Here is an 18,166-nt window from a genome sequence, read left to right as displayed (position 1 = left end):
CAATAATTTTTTTTTTATTTTTTTTTCAAAGCAGCTACTGCTAGTATAACGACTCCAGCAGTCTCAAGAGCGAGGAAAGTACTCTAAAACGGGAACTAATGGATTTAAAAGACGTCACTATTTAGTGCTCAATTAGTGCTGACAGTGCAGCAAAAGATTTTTTAAAAATATTTTTCTTTTCAAATCATTTACTGCTAGTATAACGACTCCGTTTTAGAGTACTTTTCTCGCTCTTGAGACTGCTGGAGTCGTTATATTAGCAGTAGTTGATTTGAAAAAAAAATATATATATTTTAAAAAATTATTTGCTGTACTGACAGCACTAATTGAGCACTAAATAGTGACGTCATTTGATTCCATTAGTTTCCGTTTTCGAGTCTTTTTCTAGCTCTTAAGGCTGCTAGTGTCGTTATACTAGCAGTAGTTAATTTGAAAAAAAAATAAAAAAAAAAATATTTTTAAAAAAATTTTTGCTATATTGACAGCACTAATTGAGCACTAAATGGTGACGTCATTTGATTCCATTTGTTTTCGTTTTCGAGTCTTTTTATAGCTCTCAAGACTGCTAGTAGTTGATTTGAAAAAAAAAAAATTCACACACACACACACACACACATACAGCGGCTCCATCGCTAGGGGAGTCAGGGTCGTTTCCTGTGACCTTATAACGTTGAGATCTGATGAAAACTCGATATTTGCAATACAGAATAATACCTATAACTTTTCGATTATTGAAAATCTTCGATTTTTTAGCGGGCAGTTGAATAATGATTTTCCTAAAAAAAATTCTGGGTTCACCGGTTGCATTAATTTAGCACTAATTTGTAACTCTTTTCAATTTCACCAATACCGATTTTAAAGTCATCTTTCAGCTCTATGATTGCTCGTATCGTTATGTCAGCAGTTATCTATACTTAAAAATTGAAAAAAAATTTTTTTTTTAATCTGTTTGCTTGTACAGGCAGCACTAATTGAGCACTAAATTATTAGCTGATGTGCCTCTCGCTCCGACTGTATCATAGCGCGGTCACGAATGGTACACTGCTAGCTTAATGAAAAGTTAGCAGTGTTCTCATTTTTAGTCCCCCTATCACAGCACCAAATATCTGTTATCAGCACTAAATTAGCACTAAATGAGCACTAAATTTTGAGATATAAAACGAGTGATTCTGCCGACTTGACCTTTCTAGCTTTACAGACGTAATACCGAAGCATATGGAAAGCCACTAGCAAATAGCAATGCAAGTCTTGATTGCGCTCGACGTTGCCAAGTTTATAGCTCAGTTACAATGTAAACTGTGGCTATTTGTGTTTGTGCTACATTTGGAACTAGGGTTAATAAAATTCTCTTGCCTTAATTTCTTAAAACGAAGAAAACTTGCAAATTATTTAGCATTTCAAGGTTCTTTTTGTTCCAGGCAATATCGGATTTCCTGTTGGGAGTATTCTGTCTTCCCTTTACGCTGGTTGGGCAGATCTACCGAAGATTTCTGTTCGGAGCCGCTATGTGCAAACTAATTCCGTATTTGCAAGGTAAGTTGAAAAGAGGGCTATATTAGCAAAAAATGTAGTTACATAAGGCCAAATGCTTGCTTAGTCACGTTGAAGCAATTACTCGTACTTTTGATGTGATACATCTATAGCCGCACGTAAAACCGATTTCTGGCGTGGCGACGCATGACACACGCTATACGGTGGTATATATATACAGTCTATATGCAGTAGTGTGTACGGTGTGGCGACTCGTCGCCATGCGCAATCGAATTCAATAAATAGTCATCGTTATCTGGAAAAAAATCGTAATATTTTATTTTATCATTATGACATATTTAGTTCCTATCACAATATGTTCTTTTCTGCATATTACTTTTACAAAATAATGTCGATGTTTCACATCTGCCAGGCGTCCCGTGACGGCTCACATTGTTTTTTCTTTATAAATCCCCGAATAAGTACTCGTACCTTCTGGTTTGCCCATACTTGTTGGAATAATTAATTTCCCAAAACTTTGTAACACACTCCAACTCTCCATACACCTATTTCTGATTGATAACAGCAGTGGTACACTCTGCGTGTTCCACTTTGAAGGGTGTGGTAAGGAAGACATAATTATCCAAGTTGATCGAACTTAGTCGTGAGGCAACGTATTTGTGGCCAACCTCAGGCAAGAATCTAATATTATCTGGGATACTTAGATATCTGGATAGCTTGCTTCATTTATATTATAAAAAAATATATAATTAATAGCCCTAAACTTACTAGTAGGCTTTCATTAAATATGTATGGTGGAACTATTTTTTTTTGGTTTTCCACCTATAAAACGATGCGTACTTTGCGAATTGTTCCAATCTCCGCTCAATCCGCGTTAAAACTATCAACAACTGTCAGAAACCCACCACTAAATGCAATCTATTTTAAAAAGGTTTTGCAGTAGACTTCGTACGTAGGCGAATTAACGGCAGTGGAATAACTTCGCAGAAACCTATTTCTGCAATTCTAAAAGTAATTATTCATTTTCAGAACACATTTGGAGAGTTACTAGTATTAATTAGCGAGATCAGAATAATAGCATTATGTATAATGAGAGCTCAATATTAGCGGAATTTCTGGGTTTCTGTTGTTTTTTGTCCTTTTATTGCTGCACTAATTAATTACTCGAATACAATGAAATAATAGAATATAATGAAAATCATTATGTGCACAATATCATTATTGTTAGCAGAATTCCGCACCTTTATTTTATATGCTAATGTAGAGAGAGTGAAGCTTACGGAATGGGAAGATTTTACGCATTACTTTACAGTTATGGGTAAGAGTGGAGTGGCAGAATTCTCAACCTATTTTTGCCTAATGCCAGCAGTGTTTAACAGTGTTGTGCTTCGCTTTGAAAGGTATAATAATAATACCAACGTCATTTATTCAAGACAATTGCAGCACACAGTACAATTTTTTTGTATATCACTACATAGTATAAAACAAAGGCGCTTTCTCTGTCCCTATGTCCCAATGTATGCTTAAATCTTTTAAACTACGCAACGGATTTTGATGCAGTTTTTTTTAATAGATAGAGTGATTCAACAGGAAGGTTTTTATGAAAAATACAAGCATAACATACTAGAAAAACACTGATAATTTTACAGATTTCGTAAATAAATACATTTTTTTGGGCTTACATTGCAAACGCTGGCTGAACCCTACAAGATAAATTAAAATAATGTTGTACAGTATTGTACACCTTGAAAATATCTACAAATAAGTCCGCGATGGCCTATGTCTATCTTTGTTGCGTACTCCACAATAACTGTTTTTATAATTTAAAAAGAAGACAAAAATTAAGTTCATAATAGGGTTCATAAGGGTGATTAAAAACAACAACACCATAATTAAATCAATTTGCTTACAAAGGCTGATCCTGTTTTAAATTCTAGAGCAATTAATGAAAATAAATTGACAAGGACCAAACAATTTACGAACGGATATTGAAGTGATTGAATTAATTATGCTCTTTGGCGCTCACTTTGATCAGTATTCCATTTTCTTTTATTTGGTTTTTGGTTGTTCACATTATTAGGTATGTCACGAAAACAGTAAATAATTTTGCTTAAGGTTAATCATTTTGTAAATGTATGCATAGAACTCTAATTTTCTCTGAACCTCTTTTATTTCTCTTATGTTTTAAAAATATTTAATATTTTTTTCCCAGAAGTTATCAGTATAAATCAACATTTCAGGAAAGAGATTTGATTAACCCTGGTTTGTATTAAGTCATAACATCATGTAAATGCCTTAAGATGTCCGATAAATTTTTGTGAGACAATTTTCGGGCCTTTTAAAATATTTTTTAAATGATACTATCGTAACAAGATTATTTTTTGATTGAAAATTAGCTATACGGAACTATCGATAAATCTACATCTACATCTTTAAATAAATGCGTTCGACCCTCAGCCAAGAAAAAAAGCTTTGAAAAACGAATTATGCAGTTTTAATTTATATGAAAAGGCGAAAAATGCCGAAAACATCAGCATTTTTCGCTAATCTACTCGTAGTTCTATATGTTTTCGCTAATTTGGATTACGCCATGAAGGTACACTTGAAAGAATAACTTTGTACGTACCTAGTAAAATATAAAGATGAAAAATAAAACAAATAAAAAAAAAAATTGAAAAAGAAGTATAAAGGAGCATATACTCGTACTTATCCAACTTAGTCTTCAGGCTAGCAATGCATATGTGGCAGACCTCAAGTAGGAATCTAATCTTATCTAGGATTAAATACAAATTTCTATGGTGGGAGTAGACACTTACCTGCATCAGGTGGTCTACATGCTCGTGTTACTTCAATATTATAAAAAAAATCATACGCTTTTCATCCTTGACAGTCTTCTCATTATAATGATTATCATTCAAAGTTAATAAGAACAAAATAGTTATTGAGTGAAAAATACATATTATTTCATTCGAAAATCTACGTCTAGGGTTTGGACCCTGGACAATAACAACTTTTGCGTCATCGTCACGTGACCTATAGCTGGTAGTTCAAAATACATAATTATATGATTGATACAATAAAACATCTCTCCAACAACTGATACGACAATGTTATTTAAATTCCCTCATGATTTCAATGTACACGTGCAGTCGTGCACGCATGCACTGAATTCATTACACATGTTAATTTTGATGACAATTGACAAATTTGTACACGGAAATGTAAATTGAATATGACAATAACATTACGTTTTTATAACTTGTTAGTCATAAACGTTTTAAATAGTGATAAACAATAGATAAAATGTATACAACTGAAATCATAAAAGGTCGTTTGAAAAAAGTTTAGGTAAAGTTTAAATAAGTTTTCTTTATTCAATTGTTAGACGAAATATTTTTCTTCTTAATAAAAATCGGGTTTCTATAAAACCAGTTTGTAGGTTCCAAATAAAATTGCAATTAGTTTATTACCATCAAGTGGACTGCATGCTCGTCAGCTACTTTTGTATTAATTTAATTGCCAAATAAGAGTATTAAATAAAAAAATGGCCGTATAAAAAGGCTCTGTGGATCGCCTACTGGGGAGTTATATTCCGGTAGTTGTAAATAACGTTACTCTGTCACTTTTGTTGTAAAGTCGCTCATTTGGGAGTAATTCATTTACAATTATTTTTTTTATTTAGAAAGCTTAAAAATTCTCGGTTTATAAAAGTTGGTTTTTAAATAATTACCTGAAGAATTTTTTTAATAATATATTAGAAGTAAAGTAGCTAGAAATTCTAGTATAGAGACGTTATTAGCACTGCAGTTAACCTTGTTAGTTGTTGAGACACGCTTCGTAATTGAGTACATTTGGTGTACAGTTACACGTTAATCTTGTTACGTGCTCACAGTTTCAAACATAATTGCTTTGGTCTTGCTATTTAGATATCTTATTAAAACGTTGACCCTAGAATATATAGAGGTATACATAATTATATTATTTTTCTATCTTTACAAAATGGTTTTCCTACAGAATTATAGTTGAGTTTATCTTCGATATTTGTCGACAATAAATATAAAAGGTTTTATGTAAACACGTGGCTTATACAAACCCCCTTACAGAGAAACCACGTTCGAGTTTATTTTAATACAGTATTTAAAAAGCTTGTTATTTTATCCCGGTTCTATTCAATAACCGGCGGTGATCTGACAAACACGAGTATAACTGTACATTTGGATGAAAATATATGAAATACAAATTATTTGTCGGCAGAGCCGATTGAAACGTCATTTTCATTTACAAATCCGGATACACGTGTAACAATAACAATATCAATAGCGATCTATTAATATTGATACTGTTATGCTTGACTTCGAATAAAATAAAATCGAACCTTGCTCCCTGTTGCTACGTCATTAGTAACCAAGTAACCATCTTAAGGATAGGAATTACCATTCTAAGGTCGGGTAATATTAACGAGCTGTAACAGTAACTAGTATCAGTCTGCAACACATTATTTTCTTACTGCTTGGCACTATCTCTTCTCAGAATCAGAAGGATTAGGTCGTATTAGGTCGTAGACTCCACGCCCACACTTATGATTTTTTTATAAACCTCTCAGGTATATAGGTTTCCTCACAATGTTTTCCTTCGCCGTTATAGCAAGTGATTATTAAATTAAAAATCGTACGAAGAGAACCACATGGCTGGGATTTGAACCTCGGACTCCTCGATCAAGAGCCGAGTTGTAAACATCATTTTTTTGAGTGAGTTTGCCTACTACTTAAATTGTCTAAAAACCATATTAACATGATGTCTTGTTCCAGCGGTCTCAGTATCAGTGGACGTGTGGACGCTAGTGGCAATATCCCTGGAGCGGTACTTCGCGATCTGCCGCCCGCTCAAGTCCAGGAAGTGGCAAACCCAATGCCATGCGTACAAGATGATCGCCACCGTGTGGATCCTGTCCTTCATTTTCAACTCGCCGATCCTGCTTGTGTCTTCTCTGCAGCCCATGAAGGGAGATGGTAAGGCCTGCCTTATTACTATCATATTTTAAAATCTTGCTATAGTGAGTCTGCCTGATAGTATGTACACGGAGTACATTGCCTATAGACATTTGGACCTTAATTATTGTAGGCGTTTCAGAAGTGTTTTTTTACTCGAATGCATAATGTTCTTCGAGCATATGTAGTTTCATAGTTATTTGTCTGTAGGTATGTATGTCTTATTTTTGCCACGCTTTACCGACTTAACCGATTATAACACTACTAACGGATTGTCAATAACTGTACCCTTAGTACGAGTTTTTACGTTTTGACAAAGATGTCTGTTTTTGTTTTTGTTTATGTATTTCCCATATATTTCCAATCAATTTTGATACAATACGCTAGGGGCGCTGATTGGTAATGTATGGGCAAATAAGTAAACAAATACCAAAGCACATTTTTCTTTTTTTAAACTTAAAAACTCGTACTAAAGGTACTGATTTTATTATATGAGATATCGTTAAATGCGTCTGAATTATGGGATTGACATATACTACATATTAGGAAGTATTTTTGTATATATAACACGTTTGTTGCACGAATGCACGGTCATTGAAGAATGCGACTTCCATTTGCATTTTTTTCTGATGCTACATAACGTTTTCACTTAAAATAGTTTGTATGTAAATAACTAAAGTATTTTATTGTAAATAACTAATGTTAGTAAAAATCGTGAGGTTCGATAACGAACTTGTCTTATACCAGGCTGTGCTCAAGAGGATTTCTATTTAGTCGTCAAGGGACTTTGTGCATCGTTAATAGACTTCCGGCACTACTTTAGTCCTATTTAGACTTGAGTTCAAAGTGAAATGGTTTTCCGGTAGAACCCTAGTCCTATTTAGTGATGAGTTAAACTACTGTTAAAGGGTAACTTCGTGTTATGTACGACAATTCTATTAAAGTAGATAAATTTGAGCAAAACCGATATTAATATTTTAAATGTTTCGTTGAATACTAAATAAGTGATAGTAGTGAACTAAAATTTAGATACGTTGTTTCGCCCATAGAAGGTTTGAAGTGACTCGGAAGCCTCAGAATATTCTGCCTACTAAGTACGTACCTGCTAAGCAAGTACTAAGTTGGCTGTCAAATCCATTTATAAAAACTCTTACTCAAATGCCACTAAATCAACTTAATATTCCAGGCTTCGTTAACTAAATCTACTTACATATCTTCTTCTTCTTTCAGCCATTTAATGGCTGTCCTGGTGTAATTTACGCGGGACAATGCCAACATGCGCAGTTAAGACACGTAATAGAAGAAAAAGTGCGGAGAAATATCGTTTCAGTCGTAAATGATCTAAAAACTACAATTTTTTATATTTTTCAAACACGAGAACAGACGACAGTGACAATTGTCAAAAGGTAACATGTTTTTGTTAGGAGTGACTAATCTTTGCTAATCTATGAAAATCAACCAAATCACACTTGGCTAGCGCACTGGATTGTAGCATAAATTCCTATATCTGAGAGGTGGCCCGTACCCAGCCGGGGGATGGTAATGGGTTAACGACGAAACACACGTAAATAAATGAAATCTACACTCTGCTTGCCAATTTAAATTCGATCGGAACATTCACATTCATGTTATGTTTTCAAGGTGGTAGAACCCTTTGTGGTTCGACTCCGGCGGCACCACCGTCACCTATATCTACCTAATAATAACAGTGTTAGGCGCTGCTGTGTTCCGTTTTGAAGGGTGTGGTAAGGGAGATAGACTTTTCCGAGGCGTTCCAGCTTAGGGGTAGCGGCGCATCTGTGGGCGACCTCAGGTAGGAATATCTAATCCTATCTGGGATTGATTACAGATGGGCGGCAGTAGCCACTTACCATCAGGTGGACTGCATGCTCGTCTACTACTCCTATATTATAAAAAAAATGTCCGTATTCATGTATATGTTAAATTTTCAATTTCAAACTCGAGACTATAAAAATAGCTAACCAGGATCATAATTAATCTGCAATCAAAAACATATTGTCCGTAAAAACTTCTACAGGGCGGTGTTGGTCGTTAATCACTTGGTTCAAAGCGCTGCAGGCAATATCCGCTATTTGAATAGATTACTGTAATAACTTTCATACAAAGACGGTTTCTCTTTAGTTAACTGTTAGGGACGGCATTTTGGTAATGTTCGTTTGAGAAAAAAATCCTAAGGTTGTGTGAAATCCACCAAATCACACTTGCCTAGGAATTTAGAATGTTAACCCAGTGACTCGTTCCCAGCAATAGGACAGCAACGGGTTGATACGATATAACGATGAAACACATCTAAATTATGGTTTAAATGATAAATAAATGAATGAAATATACACTTTGCTTACCAATTTCAATTCTATCGGAAAATTTATATTCATGTCCGTATTCATGTACCTATAGTCCGCGCCAAACTGCTAGTCCACTCTCAAGTTATTGCGACCAGGTGTAGTCATACAATTTACTATAGCGACGCGATCCATTTCTATATTCAGAGCGGACTAGCAGTTTTACGCGGACTATAACATGTTTAATTTTCATTTTCATGTTGAGTTGAGTCTAAAGAAATCGCAGGATCATAATTAGTCTAAAATCCAAAACATACTGTCCGTCTAAACTCGGGGCGGTGTTGATCGTTAGTCACTTACTTCAAAGCGCTGCTGGCAGTATTGCATTGCATTTGAATAGATTACTGGTAATAACTTTCATGCAAAGACGGTTTCTCTGTAGTGAACTGTACCAGCACCCCTAGCAGATTGTATCAAAACTGATTGGAAATGTATGAGAAACACGTAAACAAATACAAAAACAGTCATTTTTGTAAAAACGTCAAAACTCGTACTAATGGGACTGTTAGGGTCGGCACTTCGGTAATGTCCTTTTGAGAGGAAATGTCAACGATCACTTACTCGTAAGAGAGATAAGAACCGGCCAAGTACGAGTTTGATAATACAAGGAAGTTTTCGTACCATGAATATCTCTTATTTTCCGTATTTGTTACTTTTGTTATTACGGCTAATATGTAAGTTCATGCTGAAAATTTTAAACTGTCTTCCGATTACGGTTCAATAGTTAGTAGTATTGCTCAAAAATCTCGGATTGTTATACGGTCCTCATATCCAGTATTTTTTTTTTGTATTTGTTGTTATAGCGGCCAAAAATATACAATTTGGAAAAAATATAGTGTCTATGTATTGCGGTTCGAGCGATAGTGCCCAGCCGTGATTGGACAGACGGAGAGACGGATATACAGCAAATGCTTAGAAATAAGGTCCAGTTTTTAGCTTTAGAGTACGGAATCCTAAAACTCGGTCAAAAGCTAGTCGGATTCGCATACGCGGTGAAGTTCAATTCAAACGAATTCGCACATAAAAATATAGAGCTTTTAAATTTTAGACATAAATCAAAACAAGAACTATGAGTAATGTTTTACCATTAAATACGATATTTACGAAGATTGATCGATGTTCGATGTACATGGGCTCCTATCGTGAGCCGTCGCTGACTGATTTACCATTTAATGGAGTGTCGAGCTTCAGGTATTCAAAAAATATATTACATAAAAAGAGTTTAAAAATATAAGTTTAAGAATATAAAGATAAGGAAGACGGACTACTTGGTGGAAAGCAATCACCGTCGCTTATGCGCGCCAAAGGAGTCTAGCACTGGTACTCTTTTTGCACCTTTCTTGAAGAGCCCTATGTTATACCGCTCAGGGAATACTTCACGGGGAAGTTAATTCCACATTTTGCACGTACGCGGCATCAGTGATGTATGAATTTCAGGTCGCTGGTGCATTTTTGAATGATAACTTTGATTCTTGTGCGCTAGTGACAATAATGCAGATGTAAAAAATATATAAATACCGATGAATGGTGCAGTCTGCTTCCCTTAGTGACGGTCGACCGGACCGTGATGCAGCACACAAACACTCGCGTCCTCTGAATAGATCCTCCGAGGGCCTCCGTAATTAATATACTCGTATCTCGTCCCGTGACGAACTCCGAATAATGACTGTATGTTTTCGTATGTTGTGAAAGAAATGTCAATATTTTAAATTTTGAATTTACTCTTTATTTATTATCAGTATTTCAGCCAGACCGAAATACTGAACAAGTGATTAAGAATGACGTCACTAGTATAAGCATGCATTGTCATGCAAATTTTCAGCCCATTCGATCAGGGTTAACTGAATTAAAATCAGTTGACAGATTTGTCCTTTATTTTCTACACGTACAACTGAGGTATATCTGCAATATAAAGCCTTGTAAGGAAAGTTAAATAAAAGTTAAAATAACAAACAAAATAACGTTGTTTGTTCGAAGTTTCTTCATTTCCTTAACGTGAATACGAGAGTTCAATGGGATGTTTCGGATATTTAATGATACTAAAGTTAGAAACTCACACAATAATATATAGAGTCATCAGCCCGTGAAGGGTTTCGTTTGGGACATCGTTTATCTCTTAATACATCAACTTCCTCTTGCTACAGGAACTGTACGGTAAAGTGATCTTAGAAGGATTTATAATCAGATGTAACTGTCTTATAGTCAAAACTCTTAACCAGTCAAAAGTATTTTAGCTCTCAAAATCAGTCAAAGTACTTTCGATCGTAGGCTTTGAATAGTACTTTTGAGATAACCCTCAAAAGAAGTTTTGACTAGTTAAAAGATTTAACTGTAACAATACTGCCAAAAACGTATTTAAAACACGCTTCCTACACACATAGTCCCACACTAGGTTTCCCTGTTTCGTGGGTGTTATAAGCACCCAGACTCGAAATAGAAATCGAACCCGGAACCTGCTGCGTGTCTGACCGGTATAGTGACCACTATGCTACGCGGGTCACATATGTTTATCTACTAGTTTTTGCCCGCGGCTTCGCCCGCATTTAAAAGAAAATAATATAACATACTAACATACATAAAACTGAAAATTCGTACCTTCAACTTTGCTAAATATCATCACTTGATAAAATTCATAGTTTACGACTCAATCCTTACTAATATCGATTAAAATAATCGATGTATTAGGTCCAAAAGATCGATTCTCCGATTAATTGATCTTAGATCGCCATCCTTAGTTTCCGTGGGATTTCCGGGATAAAAACTATCCTATGTCCATTATCGGGTCTCAGACTATCTTTGTACAAGATTTCATTAAAATCGGTTCGGTGGTTTAGGCGTGAAGAAGAGACAACCAGACAGACAGACAGAGTTACTTTCGGATTTATAATATTAGTAAGGACTATTAAGGATTATTAAGGATAATTCCAAACCAAATTCAATAATTTAAAATAATTTGTACAAATACAAGTGAATTTAAACCCGCTTTAAAATGTGTATTTTTCCTTTTTGTTCGAGTTATTATTGTCAACAGGAATGAACTTAATTACGGTTTTAAACAAAGGTTTTATACAAAAAAACTTTGAAGGGAAAAGATAAAGTCTATTTGCGTCCAAAAGTAAAAATGTTCTTATTTAGTGTGTACATTCAAAAGGTGGTAGAACTAGTATAATGTATCATCTTCCTAAAGGTATGCTTGCATTTATAACTGAAAACAGTTGGAACCTGGAACCTTTCTTTGGAGGCCGAGGTAACTACTAAGCTATCACTGCTTTAATCGGGCAGAGATGAGTTATTAATAAATAATTATGAGTTATTAATATTTGACCACTACAAAATTATAATGAAAAACTCAACTTACATTTTCATTTACCAGCAATAAAACGAAAGTGACCATCCAATAATAATCAGGAACTTGGGATAATCGTGTTTACCACACATTAGGGTGAGAGGAAATCTTCAATAGACAGTAGCCCTTTTTCAACCTCACTTCATATAGGGACCCTCCATGGGGTTAAACCCATTACCTACTATAAGCGAAAATGGTCATGTGAAAGGTATTTACCGCTTAGAGACTGTCCTTAACCCTATACTTGACATTGTGCACTTAAATGCACATTAGAATCAGATTTTTTTTTCGGATAATGCGACATCGAATCTTACTAATAATAACTGAAAGCGAATTAGCAAACGTTTCTTTATGTCAGAAAATGAAATCAATATCTGTCTCGTTCACACATTGTAAATGGTAAACAAAATAGCGAGCCGTCATTCAGCGCCTGCGCAACGCTCTCTAAGAATCTTATTTTATCTGAATGAAATTAAGTTATATGTACGAAATTTATATAATCTTACTTTCTGCAAGCTTTATGCAATGATTTGGTGATATTTTTTTGAGATATAATGTTTTGAATATATAGGAATTCATGACTTTTGTTATGTGTGCATTAAAATGCACACTGCCAACGACATACAATATTACTGTTTGTCAATATTGTGTCTTTAAATGCACACTGCCAACTTTGCTACTATATACTAAGGTTCTGCACACAAGGTAGGGGGTTGGGTGAACAAAGTTCAGACAGAGTTTTTTTTTTTATAATTCATGACTGAAATTAATATTTCCCCGTTTCCACTAAATTCCCAGTCCTTAGCTTGCAATATTTTTTTCAGATGACTGGAGGCTGAAAAATTCTAGCTTTGGTGTCTAATTTGCGTAATTAAATCGGATGTAGAATCCAGCAAATCCCTAGAAAGATGAATTCCAGATGTCTAGGTCTCATAAAGACGTCCCTGAACTCAAGTCCTGTCCAATCAATAGCGTCTTCTGTCAAAAATGTAAACAGATCCAATAATGATGATTCCAGAACATCTGCAATATCAATCCCAGATAAGACCAAATTCCCACTTGAGGTCGGCTATAGATGCGCCACTAGCCCTGAAGACTAAGCTGGAATGCCTCAGAAAAGTATATCTTCTTACCACATCCTTCAAACAAGTGGAATAAAGTCCAATCATATGCTCAAATTTAATACAACATTCTAACGGAAACATGGATGCAGGTCTAAACAGACAAGTCGCTTTATAGCGTACAAATGTGATAGGCCATTGTTAGTATTGTCCTCACAGATCCTGGACATTTTCGTTTGTAATTCCTGGTTGCTGTTTCGTCATGGGAACAGCGGTAAACAAAAATTATTGCCACTCAAAAAGTTTCGAGTCGCTTTATGTGGGAACTGTGTTTTTTTGGGAGGAGGTCTTCTAATCTCTCAACTCAACTAAAATATCTCAAAACTTGTTGACATGTCATAACTTCCGAGACTTTTATCTTTAGTATTTTCAAAATGTATGATATTTTTTATATTTTTTAATTATTTCTTAGTTTAGTGAGTACTTGGCGGTGTGCATTTAAAGACACATATTTTTTTTCTCGTGAATCTGGCAGTGTGCACTTAAAGACACATACTATATTCTGAAAACTGAAATTCAGAGATTTTTGATTTTATTTTTCCTTATATCCTTATAACCCAATTAACGCAGGGAAGTAGCAAAAGTATAATTTTTTTAGGATAAAATTCTCTGCCAAGTATAGGGTTAAAAAGATTTTTCTTTTGTACAAGAACAAAAGATAAAAAAATAAGTTCTCCTCGCTTATGCAATGGCTAACTTTAATAGTGCTGGCTTTCAAATTGGCAAACTTTAAAATAACCTGTCAACCCCTATTTTACAACTTAAGGGTTGATTTTCCAAAAATGGTGAAATAGGTATTTAATGATTTTCTATCGAGAACCCAAATACCGATTTTCATACTGTTTGCATTAAATCTGGGGAACTTTCATACAAACTTACAACCCTTATTTAACCCACATAAGGGTTGATTTTCCAAAAACGGTAGAATTAAAGTTCCACTATACTTCACCAGTAAGGCAATGGCTAACTTTCATAGTGCTGGCTTCCAAAATGGTAAATTTTAAAATAAGCTGTCAACTCCTATTTAACCACCTTAAGGGTTGATTTCGGAAAAACTCTTAAATTAGTTTTTATTATTTTAAATCAATAAGCTAAATATGAATTTTCATCGAGTTTGCCTTAAAATTGACGGACTCTAGCCTCGTTTATAGCCTCGTTTTAAGTAAGATGCACTCAGTTCATTGGTCCGTTCATCCAGTTCTTTCTAGACTTTTGCAGGATATCATTTCCCATTACTATCTTAGAAATAAATCCTATTGATTCAGATGATTTATTGGGTGTAGAATATAATCATAATAATTTCATTTGTCAGGAAGGATAACAATATTAGATGTTTACACTTGGGAATGGAAAGGGACTTTCATTACAGTTTCACGTGGTTTGTTTTATACTTACCTGTTCAGGACAACCACCATGTCTTAGAGATTCAGAAAGAAAGGTTAATATTTTTTTGGAAAAGTATTTTTAACTGGTATAAAATAGTTAACATTATATAGTACTGTATATAAACTTTAAATTTACCTAGACACGTTGAAAGGAAACTACTCGTTTCCCGGAACTCCTGAGGAGTTTGAACACTATGTAACAATAACTAATTAATTTCAAGACAGTTTAATAACTTTTAACTTTGTGACGAGCTCAGATCCTTTCGTTAAGTCTTACAAAACACAAACGGAAATATGAATAAAATTCGTTAACAATTATGAGGGTTTTGAAGAACTCTTTGTGATTCGCCTCCGGGGGCAATTTCGCCACCCCTATTTCTGCCTAATAACAGCAGTGCTATAGTGTTCTGCTTTGAAAGGTATGGTACGGGGTGAAAGAAAACTAGGAAATAGCAGAGTATAGCAGTATATTTATTCCGACCGTTCTGTATGACAGCTAGAGCAAGAATCGACACATATTCTTTATGTAGAACAGAGTTTTTCTACAACATTCTATTTTTGGTTTATAATAAGTTTAAATTTCCAACACGGGGACGTTCCAACTTAGTCCTCAGTAGTAGCGACGCATCTGTAGCCAAACCACGGGTAGGTGTCTAATTGTATATGGGGTTCATAACAGATGCGTTTTGTTACTTTAATAAAGAAATGACGACCCGCATAGCAGAGCGGTCACCTAACCAACCTCATGTTACGGGTTCGATATTTGGTTAGCCAGCCTGTTTTATATCTTGTGTGTGTGTATAGCACCTATGTAGTTGGGAATTCCTAGTGTAGAGCTACGAGTATAGAAAGCATAATTTTAATAGATAATGCTATTCTGTAGGATAGTTTTATATATTTAAAGCTGAATTCACTAAATATAATCCACTAACGAAATAATCCAGTAAAATATTATGTATCTCTCAAAAAGCTCCAGTGTTAGTGATACATATACTCTCGAGTATGAATACGAGATGAACTACTGTGTGTGAGAATTTCCAACATTACGCGTACGGCATTCGTAAGAGGATTATCCCGAACGTCGGCATCGTTGTTTGTAAAAAACGAATTGCCTTGTCATTTCTATCATTACATAGCACGCAAAATATAATTCAATTTCATGAAGAAGATTTAATATCATATTTAATGGAAGAACAGGGGCCTTATTATGAGGACAATACAAAAAATATTTTCGATATTTTATCTGAAGCTGTTAAAAAGTTCCATATAATTAGACAAAAATTAGCAAAATAAAACTAAAAGGCTAATTATTTAATTTTATGCCTTGAAAGATTTCTAATATGATTTAATATAGTCGGCATTTAACCAGTTAAGTTTTTCGAATTGAAAGCTCTTCCTAATATAAGTTCTGAGTTATACCTATAGGTTCGATCGAAACAAGAAATCCGAAACATTTCCGAATTCCCTCAAATACCATTCATCAATCAATCAACCCTTAAACGTTTCTTGAACGTAGACCTCCCCTAAGTACGAGGATTTTGCGATATTCCACTATATTAAATTCCTTAGTCAACCTACGACCATACAATTTGATGCCTACCATATCACTAGACTTAATAAAATCTTTTTTTGGTTGGCCATGTGATATTTTCAGCAAATCGTTGTAAATATCAAAAGGATATTATATTTATTTATGCTCTTTATGTATAATAAGTATACATACAAAAGCAGATAATACTGTAAGCCTCCCATTCAACCTTGAAGCGGCTTGAAGGCGAATATGTAGGTGTTATATACGTCTATAGTATAAAAGGTTTCGGTAGTGTGTTAATCGGTCGGGATTGATTTATTTGGGGAGCCTATACATATGTACATTGTACAATGCCTTATTTGACATTATAAAAGTAGCAAAAAAGCATACATTCCATCAGATAGTTAAATGTGACAAAGTGCTTAACCCTGCAGTTCTTCATTTAGATTTTGATGCAAATTGTTTGAATTTATGGAGTAAAATGGACTCATCAATTCTCAGTGCTTTTTTTTAATTCGCTCTTTAAAATGAATATTCACAAATTAAGTAGGCGGTCCCTCAGTTCACAAATTAATTCACGGACTTAAACTTCAGTTTTATTTACAAATTAAAAGTAATGGTTCCTAAAAGTCTCGCGAATTAAATTTATCATAGGCACTTGCGTGGTATATCGCCTTTTTACGATGCCTATCCGTCCTAAGAGGGACATTTCAAGGATTAATTAGGAGACCATAAACTATTCCCTTTACGCCCTACATAAGTACTGGTATTTCTGATAACGTCCTGAAAAGACATTACTCAGACAAACCAAATTACATTACTAAAATGACACAAATTGCGTCGATAATTTTGAAATGACCTAGGAGTGTTATTTATATACAAATTTAGTCCCTATTTCCACGGTACAGATAAATTTAACTGTAACGACGCCGAGACGGCAAATTTCCTAACATATAAAAAATCTAATACGGAAACATCACTACATTTGTATCCGAATATTCATATAGACACTAGTGGTGCCCGCGGCTTCGCCCGCATTTTAAAGAAATAATATGACATACATAAAACGGAAAATTTGTACCTGCATTGGAATGACAGTGGTGCCATCTGTCGAAAATTGGTCTTACCAACTCCCAAACCCTCGTGGGCTCTTGGACAACAACTTTGCTAAAGATCATCACTTGATCAAATGCATAGTTTCCGATTCTATAACTACTTACGAATTAAAAATTAATTAAAAAAACCTTTTCCCACGGACTAAATTGTGAATCTAAACCATTCTCAAGTTCCCTTGAACACACACAACATGTTTCATCAAAATCAGTCCAGTCGTTTAGGAGGAGTTCAGTGACATACACACGCACATGAAAAATATATATATAAAGATTTTGCAATACTTATGTACTTGGAATGCAGCACTTACGAGTATGTAGGCGCTAAGTGAGCAAGAAAGTTAAGCAAGCGAGCAAAGAAAATACCGCGGTCGGCGGTTATGTTAACGCTAGTGGCTGTTCGAATAGAATTATATAGACCTCTAATTGTAGAGAGGAATCTGTGTCCAGCAGTAGTACGAAAAATAATTGCAACAGATAAAAAAAGCGTACAACCTACTCTTGAATTCTAATAAAACTAAATGTATTAAATTTATGCTACCAAATGTAAGGAGTACGGGGATGAATGTCGCTCTAAATGGTGAGACCTTGCAATTCGTCAATGAAACTGTTTTCTTGGGGATAACCATTGATTCTAAACTCCAGTGGGGTCCCCACGTCTCTGCTTTGTCCAGCAGACTTAGTACTGTAGCTTTTGCAGTCAGAAGAATTAGACAGTTAACAGACATCCCCACTGCCAGACTTGTCTATTTCAGTGACTTTCACAGCATTATGTCTACTGTGGGGTAGTGCTGCTGACATAGACTCTGTATTTACTATTCAAAAAAGA

General features: G+C 34.8%; 1 protein-coding gene across 1 annotated transcript in view; it reads left to right on the top strand.

Moving 5' to 3' along the window:
• The window catches only part of NGR-A9 (neuropeptide receptor A9), an 85,432-nt gene that overhangs the window by 20,589 nt on the left and 46,677 nt on the right, over nt 1-18,166 (top strand). The window contains exons 3-4 of the mRNA XM_073085586.1: nt 1,419-1,533; nt 6,300-6,500. Coding sequence (XP_072941687.1) covers nt 1,419-1,533; nt 6,300-6,500 — 316 coding nt within the window. The remainder of the gene's footprint in view (nt 1-1,418; nt 1,534-6,299; nt 6,501-18,166) is intronic.

This window comes from Epargyreus clarus, unplaced genomic scaffold (assembly GCF_041222505.1).
Source record: "Epargyreus clarus isolate Ecla_fem2 unplaced genomic scaffold, WU_Ecla_fem_2.2 ptg000023l, whole genome shotgun sequence".
NCBI classification, from domain to species: domain Eukaryota; kingdom Metazoa; phylum Arthropoda; class Insecta; order Lepidoptera; family Hesperiidae; genus Epargyreus; species Epargyreus clarus.
This window is presented reverse-complemented; position numbering and strand designations above follow the sequence as displayed.